Below are 17,042 nucleotides of genomic sequence, written 5' to 3' on the forward strand. Positions count from 1 at the left end.
GGAGTACGTTGTGTTTACTGTGCTTTACTCCCTGCAGCATCCAAAGCAATCCCTCTCCGATAAGAGATGTCTGCTCTTGTTAACATATTCTAATGATTGTATATCGTCTCATCTATATCTCCCTGCTCTTTTTACAGACGTTTTTACGAGTTCGAGCAAACAGGCAGACCAGACTGAATGGTATGTACACACATCACTTCATCTCCGCTGTTATTCTTCATTATCATCATTTATTGACTTTATTATACAATATTAAGAGTTTATTAGTTGACTGAGGCTTCTTTCTCTTCATTGTGGTCTTTTTTTGTTTAATATTAATATGCAAAGTGATTAGAATTATTAATTACATCGAAACTACGCTGTTATACTTGTGCATTAAATTTATCTAAGTGAATCACCGGTAATTGATAATCTACATCAATGATTATCACATTAGAAATAAGCTATATCATTATTTTCATCATATGATCCTGACATTATGGTCATTTATGACCTGATGTTTTCATTAAGAGGCATTTAGAAAGATTATTACACGTATGCATAGCTATCACTTTGTGGATTTTAGTTTTCATCTTATTTGTTGCTTACACTAACAAAGTGTGAGTGTGTTTTTTTCTTTGTGGTTTATTGGATAGAGACAGATTACCTTGATCAAGTGAAAACAGTAATCCAGTGCAGGTATCAGAGTGTTTAAAGTCCCTAAAGAGGCTTGAGTGTAAATAAAAGATGAAAACAGTCCAGAAGGAGAAAGAGAGTGAAGTGATGTGGCAGTCCTGCAGTCGAACGTTTTAAATCACTGAAGCAGCACTCCTTCTCTAAACAAAGTAATGATGATTTCTCCCTCTGTTGATTTTGTGTTATTTACAGAATTCTCAGAAAAAATTGTTTGAGTGTTTCCTAATGAGATAACGTGGTCACGTATTTTCTTTCATCCAGATCCTTTTCTTGACCTTTGAAAACACTTAAGTTCAGAAATGTCATCAGTGTTGTAAAAGTGCTACTTCTTGTGTCTGAATGTGTTTTATTTATTTATTATCTTGTTTTGAATGTTATTGCACAACATGAAACACAAACTGAGAGTCCGGCTGTCTTTCATCACGGGGACAAACTGCGGCCGTTAACTCATAGAGTACAATTTAAGAAAAGACCTTTTCCACAGTTTAGTTTAAACTATTGTAACACTGCAGGGACAATGTGAGCTGTTCAAAGAGGCCCATCGCACCGTGACATCGTCAGTGATCAGTGTCTACAGAAGCATGGCTCCTCACCGTGACATGCAGCGAATAAGACTCATCGAAGAAGTTGTCATACGCGTCGTCGTTACCGCGGGTGCAGCAGTCGGGGTCTGTGCTTCACAACATTCCCTGCAGGCTGAGAGGTCAACCTGCACACTGTAGCTAAGAGGAGTGCAGAGTCCACAAAGAGGAATAAGCCGGAGCTAAAAGAGCGACGAGCTGCACGTTGTAAACTTCACTGAGCACAGTAGAAATCAATCCACCTTTTGTATTTTTTCTCTCCTGGAGACATTTAAAAAAACAGGATGTGTCTTTTCTAAGAGTGTGACTTATATTCAGGACTTTGCGGTCCATTTTCCATCCAACAACCGACCTCGTCATCCTCCAACCTGACAGGAGTCCCTTACAGATCTGTCATCTTGATTGTCATCCACCTGAGTCCGCAGCAGAGTTTCTACCAAGCTGTCAGTGCTGCACAGAGCTCAGAAGCACTCTGCAGTCAGGTGTCTTTGTTCTTCCACACGAGTCTCCGTGACAGGGTCGCTTCTAGTCGTTCGGATACCTTCATCAATTAAAAGCCATCGCTTTTTCCCGTCCGCCTCTGTCAGTGAAAACGAGGTGTTAGCGGTCCTGACGCCATGCCCAGATAACTCAGCCTCCTTCACTAAGAGCTACTGAAGACTTAGTTTAAACTTGGCCCTCCATTACTTTCCCTCTGCCCTTCATGTGGAACCAGGAATCATTCTCATGTGGGGCATTAAAGTGGAGCGGGGGGAGGGGGGGGGGGGGGGGGGCAGAGATCCCTGCCGGACCTAATTAGCAGCCCCTTCCCTTCTCTATTTAACCACGCTCCCCTCGATTAGCGTCAGGGGAGATTGGGCTAAAAGCAGCAGGAGGAGGAGGAGGAGGCAGCTCGTCTTTATAACACTCCCAGCCTCACTACTCCCTCCATCTTCCTCTCCTGTACTTATTGCCTCATCTCCTCCTCCTCCTCTCGCCCATGCTCCCTCTTGGCCTCCTCCGCTTTCCCAGCCGGCTAAAAATTAATGTCCCCGCGCGCCATTTGCAGTTAAGAAAAAACGACAGAGACTCGGGGCGCGGTGACGGCTGTTCTGCTCTGTTAAATTTCTAATTAAATGTGTGTGTGTGTGGGGGGGGGGGGGGGGGGGGGGGGGGGGGGGGGGGGGCAGTGACAGGATGGCAGAGGAAAGGGGAGGAGAAACGGCGGCAGAGGAATGGCGTGGCACAGAAACATCCCTCGGCTCTGATTTCAATCCCGCTCTCTCGAAACCCCGTGATATTTTTTTTTTGTCCAAACTCAAACGACCCTGTCATTAAAAGTCTGTTGTTTTCCCCCCCTCTCTGTTTTGCAGCCCGTATAGGGAAGATGAAGAGGAGGAAGCCTGAGGAGGGGGGCCAGGTATGTCCGCTGTGCAGCGCCCCATTGGCTGGGAGCGAGGAGGAGATGAGTAGACATGTGGAACAATGCCTGATCCAGGTAGTACAATCCTGGCCTTAAGCCCCGCCTTCCTCCGATCGGACAGCCTGTCAACACTTCTCTTCCTGTAGATGCTGTCCAATCACGTCTGTAGATTAGTGCAGATTACAACCAGTAGCAGATCGAGCTCTTCTCCGCATTCATGTCACATGGGCAGAACCGTTTGAGACGTTTGAGTTCTTTAAAAAAAAAAAAAAAAAAAAGTCCATCCCACGTGACATGATTGCGTCGTCGTTAGCATGTAGCTCCTGTAGACGAGCCGGCCCAGCCTCTTCCTGTCTGGAAGAGGTCACCAGGCCTGCTCTCTTTGTAGCCACTAAACCTTTCTTCCCTCGAGTAGACCAACGACGACGAGTCCTCGGCACTCTCCTCCCGTGTCTGCTCTCATCACTCTCACTGTATACACTAACACCTCTTTCTTTGGTGCCACTCTTTGGGCGTTGCTCTGCTGTACCGTGCCATGTCCGCTCGGAGCTTTTTCATTGCACCCCCGTCAAGGTGAAAAAAATCAAAACAGCCACACAATCAAAGTGTCTGAGGGGGGAAATCACTGCAGCAGATAAAGATGAGGATGTTCACAAACTTCAGATGCTTTGTGTTTTCCTTGTCCTCCTTTTATTTCTCCGCTGTTCTCTGAACTTAGCAGTCATGGTATGGTACAGATGAAGCGGGGCGATCGCCCACCTCTCTCCTCTGTAAAATCACTCAAACACTTTGGTTTCAAGTTCCCCCCCCCCGCCTGTGGTCGACGTCTAACCCTGTATATGTTTGTTTGTGTGTGTCAGCGTGAGGGCGCGCTATGCGACGACGACTCTGCAGACATGGACGGAGAGAATGGGCGGGGCTTTGAGGAGTACGAGTGGGCGGGGCAGAAGAGGATCCGAGCTACAGCCTTGCTGGAAGGAGGCTTCAGAGGTACGTCTTTGAAACACGCCACGCTTTGTTTTTTTGGTTTTGCTTCATGTGATCATGGAGCTGTGTTGCTCGTTCGAGCGCTCGTTCTCTCCTCACCCGCCTCTGGATGTGTCCGTCTCGTCGGCCCTCCCTCTGTTCCTGTCCAGTGTGTGCTGTGTTAGTTGTTAAACATCATCAGGGAGCTGGAACGGTGCCGGTGGTCTGGTGGCAGCCCAGGGCTCCGCTCGGCCCAGTGTGGCTCGGCCCTCTTAGCAAAGGGAAGGAAAACACATTTAGCTGGGCAATTGACCCGCTGGTCACTACTGTGTGTGTGTGTGTGTGTGTGTGTGTGTGTGTGTGTGTGTGTGTGTGTGTGTGTGTGTGTGTGTGTGTGTGTGTGTGTGTGTGTGTGTGTGTGTGTGTGTGTGCTCTGAAATGCAATTATAGAGGTGGATGGTAGAGCTGCTCACTGGGGAGCTCTGCTGCTCTGTGACACAGCACACCTGCAGGGCTCCCACGTCACTCCCCGTCCATTTTTTATTTTTTATTTTATTTATTTAGTCTCTGATTCTTCACTCTTAGCTAATTACTCTCTCAGTTTTTTTTTGTTATTTTTCAGGGGGGGGAGCTACATTAGATGTTCCCATGTGAGGGAGCGGGGATAAACATCACAACCCTAATTTCATACGATGCCCTTTTTTTCCCCCTCACAGCCTCGAGTTACTGAGTGTAAAATGAATTAGATGCTCATTAATATTCAATAACGAGCTGATTTACTCTGCTTGGATTTCTCCTTCCTCCAGTTCATTGGACGTCTCATGTCGCTCAGAGGACGTGAAATGACATTCTGAGGTCGACGACGTTTGCACATGTTGTATGTCAGAAGACGTGAAGGGGCGTGTGCAGTCCGACCCCCCCCGCAGAGGTTTTTCACAAAGAGCAGTGGTGTGCGACTGTTCTTCCACCTGCACACGTCACTCCGCCGTTCATCGCCCTCCACTCACTGCTCACGTCACGTTTAAAACTCGGCTGCTCGCGTCCAAAACAGCCACTAAAACGGCACTCGCCTCACTTTGACTCTCTCTTATCCGTCTCTGCGCCCCGTCCCGCCCGCCACGCTGAGAGACGCCGTGTCATACCTTCCCCGCAGAGCCCCCGAGTCGCGAGCTCCTCTCTTCTCCTCTGGAGTCTGCAGATGCAATTCTTGATAAAGTTTCCAACTAAGCTCACCATGCACCTCTAAGACGGACAAGTTTACCCGCTTGATTCAAAGTGCCCTGTGGCGTCCGGTGTTCGAGTGTGAAACGCACAGCTCGAGGTTGAACAAGACGACGTTGAAACGTCCAGACGCGCTCAGGTGGAAGGCAAAGAGCCGGCGTCGCTTCAAGAGGCCACTTCAAACTCTCCCCGCGTCTGCTCTCACGTCTCCCTCTTTTCCCGCTCGCCTCCACCTCTCCCTCTTCGATCCGCTGTTAAACACACGCTGAGCCCGGAGAGAGACGAGACGAGGCAGATCAATGCCCAAGCCTCCACCCAAAACCCCACGCCGACCAGCAGCTCCCGGGCTCGCAGGGCCGCATCCATCCCGCCGCACGTCGCCTCCACCCTCTCTTTCCGGCCGTTAAACGAGCGCGCACACAGGACCCTTCTGCCGCTCTCTAATAGGGCGCCTTGTGATGTGACACAGATAACTGAGGTGGCCTGTGGAGGGAGACTTGAAACACACTAAAGTCTGAAGGCTCAGAGGGTGGATTTTAGTCTTGAAAGCGCCTCAGTGGTTCTAACAGCCGCGCTGAATCCTGCAGGCTCTGGAGAGCTGGTCAGACAGCCACACGGATATAGAGATGATGCAGTGTGGGGGGGGGAGAGGGGGGGGTCTCCTCAGCTGGCGGGATGAAGAGAGGGCCCGTCCCTCTGTGAAGTGCCACCATCCTTCCCTCCCTGTGAGAGCGAGAAAGAAGAAAGGCTGTGTGAGCTTTGGGGGGAGGGGAGGGAGGGAGGTAAAAAAAAAAAAAAAAAAATCGAACAAGATCAGTTTATGATTCAACTCTGTGTGAGTGAAGACTTCCCTGTGTGTCTCTCTCCGGCTTAGCCTGGTTGAAAGAGGCCGCAGCTTTCTTTATCCGTGGAATACGTCTGTTTAATGTGTCACTCTGTCTCTCAGCAGGACGAAGTCTGTCGCTCGCATAACGAGGCTTTCACCGTGTTTTAGTTTGAGATGAGGAGAGGGACACGGGTTTGTCTGTAAACTGTGTGGGATGTTCAGAGCGGACGGCACGCAGAATCATTTCACAGTTTACATGTGGAGTTGAAACGTTGCGTATGTTGTTTCTTGCACTGTGGGGCTGCGTTCACTCGAGCTTTTAGTGGGATTTATTTTGATTGCATTTTCTTTCTTTTTTTCTTTTTTTTTTTTTAAATCATCATTTCAAAGATTTTTTTTTGAGAAAGTAAAAGTTCACATTTCAAAAATGAGACTTAAAAAAAGAGGAAAACACATTTTCCATTGTTACAAATGCTCCCCTTTGAACTTTTAATGGATGAAATTCGTCTCTATCAGGATTATTCATCTTTCAATCTCAGCCATTGACTGACAAACTTACAAAAGGACGCCTAACTAATAAAACGCTAATATCTCTTTCTTTTATGAATCCATACACAATGAGCAATACTTCTCTTTTTTTAGTTGCTCTTTGTTGTTCTTTGGTTAAACACCATCTTTGTGTCCGAGCTTCGCTGCATCACGATAAACACGTTTAGCTGACCCAGTTTATCCAAGTCTTGATTCCTTGTCTTTCTCTTCTCGAGTGTGAGACTCAAATGTTACTTCATCGTCTCTGATTCTCTTACTGACACGTAAACTGTCGACTCGAGATCATGCATGCGGTTGTTAAAGTTTCACTTTCACAGTTGTTTGTTTGTTTGTTTTAAATGGTGACCTGACTTCCACAAGCTGGGAACAAAACAGAAGTGGGCTTTCGCCGCAGACAGATAGAAGACAGGCAGACAGATCCTGAGGTTTGATATCAGCTCGTCCTGAGAGACCGAGGAGGAGACGAGGGGGATTACTCGAGGTTGAGATGGCCCAGAGGGATTGAGAGGAGGAGGAATCTGTGCTTTGTAAATGGACTTCAAAGATGGCCGTCTCATGTCTTTGTGTCTGTGTCCCTCGTCCCCATCTGGCCACCCCCCCTGACCTGTAAATGGCAGAGAGATAGTGCGATGACCTTTGACACCTTTCCTCTCTGCTTCTCAGAGGGTCCCGATAATTGCTATGGTAACAGGATGTCTCCCAGGTGGGTGGATCGGTTGATCGGGGCTGTCAGCGGGCCTGATGACTCCTTTGATCCTGCCTCGTCACATCTGTACCTGCGGCGTTGTCGCGCTGACATGTATGTAGATGGAGCGGCTCCCGTGTCGCTGTCTTAAAGCGTGTAACTCACGGGATCAAACGTGTAGTTAGCGCCTTCAGAGTCAACCATATTCAGGACACGGTTATGATAACGAGACGGACCGTAGACGTCAGAACGAGCGCGTTTAATTGATCACGCCTATCAGGGAAAGAGTTCAGTGAGCCGGACGAGGACAGAGAGAGAGAGAGGATGGGGAAGAAAGAAGACGTGACGGCGTGGAGAGGTGAGCGAAGGAGGAGTGTTAAGAAAAGAGAGGTAAAGAATAAGAAGGGGGGGGGGGAGGGGGCATAATGTGAGTGAAAGGCAGTTAGAGTGGGGCTGACCTTTCCCGGGCCAGATTAGATTGGCCTGCCAACTCTGCTTAGAGGGACAGATGGAAGCACTGGCAACACACACACACACACACACACACATCCAAACAGGCCACACACACACTCCCAGTTAACATGGAGAAAGACGCGGATTGTGTGAACAGGCACAAAAGAGGCGACAGGAAGTCCAGTTTGAAAGTAGATAAATGTGCTTCATTCGATTGAACAGCTTCTGTGGGATCATCTGTGACGTCACAGAGCGTGGTCTAAATACCTGCCATAACCTCCCTGAAAATCTTTCTTGATAGTCCACGATGTGATCCACCACATGGGATGATGTTTCCCTTAAGGACTCGGGTAAAAATAAGAGCCCGAACGATTAATCAGCCAGGTGATAATTTGGAGCCGATGAAGTGACTCTCGGTATCTGCTGATTTTTTTACCAATATTTGCGCCGATATTATCAGATTTATTCACCAGTGAAATGTCATTTTATTTGAGGTTCATTGTGTTACGCTAGAAGTTCTCTGTCACCAGCAGAGGGCGCTGTATCATGGGCCGAGCGAGGGCACTGAAGACGTTGCCTGGGTGGTTTTGTCTCAGCTCGGCGACATGTAGCGTGTAAGACGTGTTCCGATGACATTTAAATGCAACGTAAAACTCCAACTTGTTAAAAGCTAAAGGGGGAACTGTGGCGTGAAAAGGGATGATGTCATCCTGACCTTAAAAAGATGTGACTGTCAGCTCCAGTGACGGTGTGAAGCAGGCGCAGAGGTAGACAAAGTCGGGAGATGTGTTCGCCTCGTGCCGAGCCGTGATGAAGCGCAGCTCGCAGTCTGCTGGCTTTATACAGCGCGGCCATTGTTCCCATATGCTCCCCGCTGCCGCCCAGACCAAATAAAAGTTAAAAGGTCCTTTTTATTTGATCACTAAAAACCATGGGCCTGTTGTAAAAGGACTTTGGATCGGTGGTGCGTTTTATCGCTCCGTCCTCACAATTCATCTCCTCCTTCATCCTCTCCTGTGTCACTTTTTTCTTTTTTTCTTTTTTTCTGAACAAGTGAAATAAACGATGAAACGCAGAAAAGCAGAACCCGAGACCGAGCAGCTGATTGAGTTTACACTTTTGACAAAGACAACACACAGCTGTGAGACACTGTAGTGCACCGAGACCCACTGTGAGAGGAAGTCAAGTATCCAGACACACACACACACACACGCACACACACACACACACACACACACACGCTGGGAGAGGGGTTAAATAAGATGGCTGTCGGCTCTGTCTAGCTTGTATCTGGTCCTCAGCCCACTCACTCTCTCTCTCACACACACACACACACAGACACACACACACACACACACACACACACACACACAGATACACGGAGCACAAGTCCAGCTGAGAGCTTGTAGAAATTGGGATAGGTGTAAATAAGATGGCTGTCTGGCCTGTCACAGGTAGACGCACACAGACACCTTCTGAGTCGAATCTTAAGTGAAACCCAAGTACACACACACACACACACACACACACACACACACACACACACACACCTACCCTTCCTGAAGTGCTCCCATCGTGAGGTTGTAAGTGACATACACACTTCAACTCTCCTGTACACAGCTCACCTGCCTCGGCGCCGTAGACAGACACGGTGTAAGTGACAGGTAGACTGACTACACACTCGCGCTCACGCACACACCTTGAAGGGGCTCGGAGAGAGGGGCGCCTAAGTGACAGAGGGACAGACGGTGTGAAACAAACACTGAAGAGACGCCGCTAAGTGACGGACACACACACACACACACACACACACACACAGAGCTAAGTGGAGCTGAAGGGAGCAGTCAGGCAGCGGTGAGGGTTTGTCTGAGCGTTCATCACAGGGTTTATAGAAGTGCCACTCTCACACACACACACTTTCTCTTCCTCGCGCTCTGTCTCCCAGAGATTGATGGGTGAGGCGTCACTCTCCATCAGTTTTCACCCCAGCGGTTTTTCCTCTCTTCACTTTTCTCCCTGACCAGGCCTTTCTCTCGTTTAGCCTCTTCCTGCGGCGCCTAATTGGTCCGGCTGATTTGAGCGTTGTCATGTTGCTCGTTCTCTTTTTCTCTTTACCTCTCACAATGAAAAGGTTGCTGGGGAAAAAGAAGAAAAAAAAACATCCTCTCCTGTGTCACTTTCTCAGGAACAGGTTTTGCCACGTGTAGCATCAAAGAGAGCGCAGCGGACAGCGACGCCGACCTGGACGTGGACGGAGACGACACCTTGGAGTACGGGAAGGCCCAGTACACCGAGGCAGACATCATCCCCTGCTCCGGAGCCGGAGAGGACCAAGGAGAGGCCCGGGAGAGGGAGGCGCTACGGGGAGCTGTGCTCAAGTACGACAACTGTTCACACACAGTGTCAGCGTGGAAGGAGAGCTGCTGTACAGTGAGTCAGAGCAGCGAGGCCCCATTCAAAGTGTTTGTGTCTGTGTGTTACAGCGGGGGGATGCCTTCCAACAGAATAACGCCTGAATTCTCCAAGTGGGCGAGTGACGGTGAGTGAGGCCGATAAAATGATTTTTTTTCCACGTTGGTTCCTCTTGTTTCCATTTATCCAATGATATTTTCTTAAAACGCCATGATTAGGCCGTCACAAGTGGGGGTTTTTTAAAAGCTGCCCGTTTTTGTCTTCTCAGAAATGCCTTCAACGAGCAACGGAGAAAGCAGCAAGACAGACCCCAGCACCCCTTCATCCTCCTGCTCCTCTTCCTCTTGCGTCCCGCGCACCTGTAAAAACAGCGAGATCGAAAAGTAGGTTCCATGGTTTTTTTTTGTTTTTATTTTGGTCTCTATGGATACAGAGCACTCAAAGCATGGTCAACACGCACACACGCGCACACACACCACACACACAAACACGCACGCACGCACACCCGGCAAAACCAGAATCCACACAAGATGCATCATTTATGACCCTCCATAAGTCGACGCTCCCACAAGTAAGAAAACTCATCGCAAAGTCATTGTGTGTGTGTGTGTGTGTGTGTGTGTGTGTGTGTGTGTGTGTGTGTGTGTGTGTGTGTGTGAGACAGAGTGGGTCTCTCCAGGTATTGATTCTGCTCTGTGGTCTCGGAGCACAGCGCTGCCTCAGAATCATTAATGGAGACAGAGACACGAGCACAAACCAGAAGCTCACTATATTCAAGGCAGGAAGTGTGGAAACACATCCACATGTTCACAATTCATTTTTTCACAACTCCAACAAATTCCTGCACGACTTCAGAAAGGATCATGCGAACATAGAGGAATATCTTTTTGTGTCAATCATTGCTCACCTCCCATTGAATACTCAATCTTTATTCGTATAGCGCCAATGCATGACTAATGTCATCTGAAGACACTTTACCAAAGAGCAGGTGGAAGTTACATCGTCTCAAAGAGGCGACAGAATCCTGCAGACTTTAAAAAAACACTGAACTGGGGGCGCCGCGAGGGCAGTGACGGAGGCTACAGTCCTCACACAGGCGGCCCGGGTTCAACTCCGGACTGTGGCCCATTTCCCCCATGTCAATCCCTCCTCGCTCGCCCCGATCTCTGACACTATCTACTTTAAAAAAAAATAATAATAATAACACTGAGCCGTATTCAGCACAGATCCGAGACTCAGATCAGACCTCCCGGTGTCGTGAAGACGTTCATCTGATCCTTTGTGTACGAGAGGCGAGCTAGCAGCTTACTCTACACTGTGAGGCCTGAGCTCATGCTAATCTAAGAAGGACGGAGACGTTTAACCAAAGTGCTCACAGCCTTTAGAAACAGTTTGTTTCCGTCTGTTGGGCCAAGTGCAAACTTTTCCCCGACGTCGTTCGTTCATGACAGCTCGTCTGTTCGCTCCATGACATCAGTCCAAACAGACGTGATCGCGACAGAACGATGATTCTGAAATCAACAAAAAAAAAAAACCCGGGGAGAAAGGTATCCGTGCTCAGTTGTGTTTGAAACACACACACACACACACACACACACACACACACACACACACACACACACACACACACACACACACACACACACACACACACACACACACACACACACACACACACACACACACACACACACGCACGCACGCACGCACAAATCAGGAACAACCACACTGCCCTATTCATTAAAACACTGTGAGTGTGTGTGAGAGTGAGAAAGGCCAGTGCTCTGTAATTCCCTCATTTCCATCTCCTCATCCATATTCTGCCACAAGTAAACAATCACACACACACACACACACACACACACACACACAACCTGTCCCCTGCATGGGTAATAGAGGTCAGCTCATTGCGAGAGAGAAACGTCGGTGGGCGAGCGAGGAAAGAGAGCGAGGGATTTTGGTTGATTGGTTGCTTCTGCATGTCTGGCATATGCTCCTGTCCTTTTTGCCCCTACGCCATTACACACACACACACACACACACACACACACACACTGAGCTGGGGTCAGTCGGCTTGTTGCCTCGATCCCAGCTCCTATTCCTCTAAGTGATTTCTTTTGTCCAGCTGAGGAGCCTGTAAGGATCCTTCCTTTAACGCCATCACGCTGCTCAGCCACTCCATCCGCTCTGACGACGCTCGCTGAGCTGTAAACTGAGGACTCAGCGTGTGTTTCACGTGTGCGTCTGTAGCTTTACATTCCCCTCTGAAGGCTTCACCTGGTAAACGCTTCATTTAAATGAATCAATCGTCCCATATTAAATATCAGCACAGAGGGGATCACTGGTGAAGAAGCAGAGCAGCTTGAAGTGTATTGATCAGACAGGACACACTGCAAGGCATCAGATGTGTGTTTGTGTTTGTGTTTGCTGAGCCAGGGGATGCATTCGATAAGTTTCCAGCGCCGTGATCGTCCCTTGTTTTACTTTGTGCAGCTCCGGGTGTGTGTGTGTGTGTGTGCTTGCGACTGATTGATTGACCTGTGAGAGTTACACAGGTTGAACTAGAAGTCTCCAGACGGAGCCGGCTTGAAGCCTTCGCCGTGCCGCGACGACCTCAGCGTCCACCTGCAGCCCAGCGTGCCTTAATCTAAGTATCCATTTAAAGGGGAGCCAACGAGATGCTGAATGATTGCAGTGGAAGAAGCAGTTAGCCGGCTGCAACAATTCCCCGCCTCACTCCTCTCTGCTCGCTATAAATGCACGCATTTGTGGAGCTCCTGTGCTCCTCTGTCCCCAAATGAAAATGAGATTTGTCTCCTTTCGTTACATTGATACATTGTACGCGCCTGTGTGTGTGTGTGTGTGTGTGTGTGTGTCTACATTGCACAGGGCAGGGTTAGTGAAATCTCTCTCTGTGTCTCTGATCCCAGATGGGTAATGATCTGGTCGCCTCCCGGGGCATCCTCGTTCCCTTGCTCATTCCCCTGCAAGATAAATGAGCTCCCCTCCTCACACACACACACACACACACACACACACTCTCTCTCACTCTCTCTTTCAAATGCAGACACCCGCATATATACACGTACAATGCCTGAGACGCTCTTTCCCCTCCAAGATAAATGGCCCCTCCAATGCCGCCGATGCGATTGCTGCCAAATTTGGTGCTCCAGCTGGAACAATGCGAAAAGATGTCCATGTGGTTTCTACAAATAATTGAATCTGTCCTCAATTTGGAAGTGATGAAGCTAGATTTCTACCCCCAACCCACACACACACACACACACACACACACACACCCCTCTGGTTCTTCTCATCCATATTTCTCTCTCTTTCCGTCTTCTGTCTCTCTCCCATTTCTCTTTTCTTCCCACTTTCCGTCTCTGTTTTTTTTCCTCAGGCTCTTCTAAACGGCTTCCTCCTTGTCCCTTTCTTCATCTGAGACATAAACACACACGCACACACACACACACACAGGCAGAAGCACACACACACGTATGGGGCTGGGGGGAAATCAATAGAGACTTAAATGTTTTATCATGGTGTGTCAGTGTAGTTAAGGCCTCGGTTAACAGGGTGCAGGATGGCGCTCTAAAGGGGCTCCTGCATGGTCGAGGTCGACTCGCTTACCTGCAGGACGAAATGTTGGCGAGAATATTCTTCTCAGATAGTTGTTTAAACAAACTGTTGTCTAATTTCTCCTCGTGTTGAGACTGAAACAAGCGAGGCCAAAATGTAGGAGGACAGTAGATTAAGACACGGGGCTGATGGAGATGGATGGTGGAGGTCTACAGCTACACGCACGCACGCACGCACACACACACACACACACACACACACACACGCACACACACACTAATGAAATAAGAAATAGCCTCACACACGTTGGGGACAGAGCGCTAAATAGAGGGGAGGGGAGGCCATCTATCTGTCTCTGTCAGGCTCTCCTGCACTCTCCAGTCGCCACACACACGCACACACACACACACACACACACACACACACACACGCAGCAGTCTAAAAGCCCTGTGGGGCAGTAACTGAGTTGGAGTTGTAGCAGCTTGTGTGAATGGAAGTTGTATTTCAGCATTAGTTCCTCAGGTTTTATGATGCCAGACCTTCAGATCAAGGCCACAGCGTCGGTTAAAACCCGCCGAGCCAGAGACTCGTCCCAGCGTGCTCACAAACCTAAAAACCACGGCAAACAGATTCCGAGTACACACCAGGAAATATCAAGATGTCCTGTTCTTATTGCATCAGCATAAATCACACACACACTTTGGCTTTTACTTTTTGGTTTTAAAAGTAAAAGCCCAAAATAACAGAAAAAAATAATGAATTGAATAAAGAATTCATTGGACATGTAGCAGTTTTGAATCAGAAACTCCAGAGCAGGTGTCATGTGAAAGTCCAGAACAGCATTTATACATCTTACATAAACAACTCTGCATCGTACATGTTTCAGTTTGAAAAACAGCCTTTTAAAACTGCTCCACTGAATCCCAATCACACCCAGGAAGACGTCACGTCTTCGCTTCGAACCCGAATGAAACTCATCTCTAAGTCATCCGGACGTGTTTGCTAAACCCGGCTCCCAGAGTGACATCAATTTTTGCGTTTTGGCTCAAAGACCGCAAAAAGTTTCAAACCCCTGAGTGCGTTTAAATCAGAGACGCACACAAACAGCATAAACATATCCTCAAGTGGAGGATTGCTCCTCGTGGTTCCTGCCTGTTGAGAGGCTCTTTATCTCCTTTTGTGGCAGATTGAGCCCCAGAGAGTTGTCTGTCTTCTCCTCGGCCCTGTGATGTCATCCTCTTCTCCTTTTTACCACCATTAAATCTTTGCATCAGCCCTCCACCTCTGTGCGCTCTGTTTCACTGCCCACGGCCACACAAAGACCGATTACATGTCTCGAATGAAACAGCTTTTTAAACGTGGCTTTCTATAAATTAGCTGAGCTGAGTGACTAATCATTGTTCAGGAAAAACAAAAAAAGGGGGGGGGGGGGATTAGTTCACATGTTGTGACTGGAACCAAACTCTTAGAAACAGCTTGTGTCAGAAGTCTTCATTAGAGCTGGTGACGGATAAAGACCAGCATCAAACCCCCGTCCAGCTCCGACTGCTTTATAAGCTAGCAGACCAATCAAGGCTAAATGACTTTTTACAAGCTCCGAACTAATAAGAGGAGAGGCTAAAGCGGTTTACAGGGCATGGAGCGGCGAGTCAGGCCGGGAGTCCCAACCACGGTCTTTATAGAGGCGGGCTCGTGATGGGCTTACAGAGAGGAAGCAGAGCACGGCCCACTGTTTCACCCACGAGCTCGTGGTAGAAGAGAAACCTGGCACGGCATCTGGATGTGAGAGCGGAACGGATCCCAATGTCCTTCCAATCCCTCCAAACTAAACAACTAAACAACGTCCGTCCAAGCCATCACTCATGCTGCTCTGCGTCTCATTCATGAGATCTGCTGTTTGGAGAAACCATGAACAAAGACGGCTCAGTTTGACATTGGCTGCTTTTTGGGCAGTAAAATACAAAAACCGCACGTCCACAGTCGGCGCAGTTCAGTCCGTCATCCCTGACTTCACCACAAGCGTCCTCTTCACCGTCTTCATCGCTGCCGTGACCGTCGTACGAAGAACACAGAACGGAGTTGTTTTTAAATGTGTCTTTGTGAATAGATGACGTGCACAAGTCAAACGCCTGGATGTAATCCCCGTGACTTTGACCGCTTGTTTTAGGAACAGTCGTGCATAAAATGGCTCTTCAGTTTCTGTTCAGTCTTCTCCTGAAATCATTCGTACATAATCATCCCAAATGAAGTCCGAAATAAAAGAGAAATATTCAGTCCGTTGAACAGAAGAATAATTTTTTCCCCTTTACCTTCAAACGCCAAAAGCTGAGAGTGGTTGTAGATGGAGGTCTGTACTGACAGGATCAACACTGAACCTTCCCACTGAGGGTCGGGGACGTCGCCGTTAGCACCGTATGGTCGACTTTATTTATATCCTCAGTCATGTGAGGTGTCAGAGAGGTTTTGTTGCTTCACTTTTAAAGTTTCACTCCAATCTAAACTGAATGAAAGGCAAACACGAGACTTTCTGAACGTGTGTTTGACGATGTCTGCTCCCCCATGCAAACCTGCAATATTTCACTGTGATTCAGTCTCTCATTGAAGGCTGTTTGATTGACATGACTGAGCCCAATCAGGAAAGAAGGACGCAGAAGACACACCTCGCAGGAAATGGACAAAGTCCGTCCTTCTTTTCTTTACCCAGCACAACTGTTTGAGGATGCAGCAAATGAAGCCATGTCCTGCAGACACACACACGCACGCACACACACACACACACACACGCAAACACACACTCAGCCACTTATCGCTCTCTTCTCTCTCTCTCTCCCCCTCTCCGCTTGTCCTTCCCCATCCAGATCAATACCATAGATCAGCTAGCTATCAGGCTGCAAAATGACCACATCACCATAAACACACGCACACACACAACACACACACATTACGGCGAGTGGATGTCTATAATAAACACCAGCTCTCTCGCGCGCGCCCTCGTCTCGCAGCGCCAAATCATCAGCAGCAGCAGGACTGCGGTCTGCGCGTCTGCTGTATCGATTTAGTTATGGCTGCTTCATATGCTGGCCGACAGTGTTAAACGCACATTTTCTGTTATCATGCCGCACATTAATCAGGCTCCGCTTAGAAACACGGCACGGAGGGACAGAAGGAAGGACGGATGAAGAACAGGAGGCGAGGTGAGGAAGAGATAAATACTGAGGCGAGGAGATAAACAGTGAAGGATGGATGGACGTGGAGAGTGAAGGAAAACCAGAGGAGAGAGAGAGAGAGAGAGAGAGAGGGGACACGGCGCCTTAGAAGAGAGGACAGGCTTCTAAAAAGTCTAAACAGGAAGGATGAGACAAAGGGCTCTACAGTTGTAGATGTGTTTGAAGAAGGGGTCTTCAGGTTATCGTCACACTGCACGCTGAGCGACAAAGAGACGCTTTGGCCTAAAGAACCTTCATCGAATATAATCCTCCATGTAAATAGGTGATGACAAAGTAAACGCATGAATCTGAGAGAAAGAGAAGCGTATTTATCCTGGAAGGTGAGGAAAGTAGTTTACAGTCTGCCAAGTGACAACAATAAAACCAAATGAAGAGACGATCAGAGTCCAAACTAACACATCAATAAAAAGTAAAAAAACCTGCCGGGAGCACTTCCTGTCTGCGTTAAGCCGCACAAAAATGGACG

General features: G+C 48.3%; 1 protein-coding gene across 1 annotated transcript in view; it reads left to right on the top strand.

Moving 5' to 3' along the window:
- rnf220a (ring finger protein 220a) overlaps positions 1-17,042 on the top strand; it is a 159,826-nt gene that overhangs the window by 134,798 nt on the left and 7,986 nt on the right. Inside the window, exons 6-13 of the mRNA XM_079348860.1 lie at positions 138-180; positions 2,609-2,655; positions 3,519-3,648; positions 9,544-9,736; positions 9,842-9,897; positions 10,039-10,153; positions 14,287-14,313; positions 14,536-14,574. Coding sequence (XP_079204986.1) covers positions 138-180; positions 2,609-2,655; positions 3,519-3,648; positions 9,544-9,736; positions 9,842-9,897; positions 10,039-10,153; positions 14,287-14,313; positions 14,536-14,574 — 650 coding nt within the window. The remainder of the gene's footprint in view (positions 1-137; positions 181-2,608; positions 2,656-3,518; positions 3,649-9,543; positions 9,737-9,841; positions 9,898-10,038; positions 10,154-14,286; positions 14,314-14,535; positions 14,575-17,042) is intronic.

Source organism: Symphodus melops, assembly GCF_947650265.1.
Source record: "Symphodus melops genome assembly, chromosome: 7".
Taxonomy (NCBI): Eukaryota; Metazoa; Chordata; class Actinopteri; order Labriformes; family Labridae; genus Symphodus; species Symphodus melops.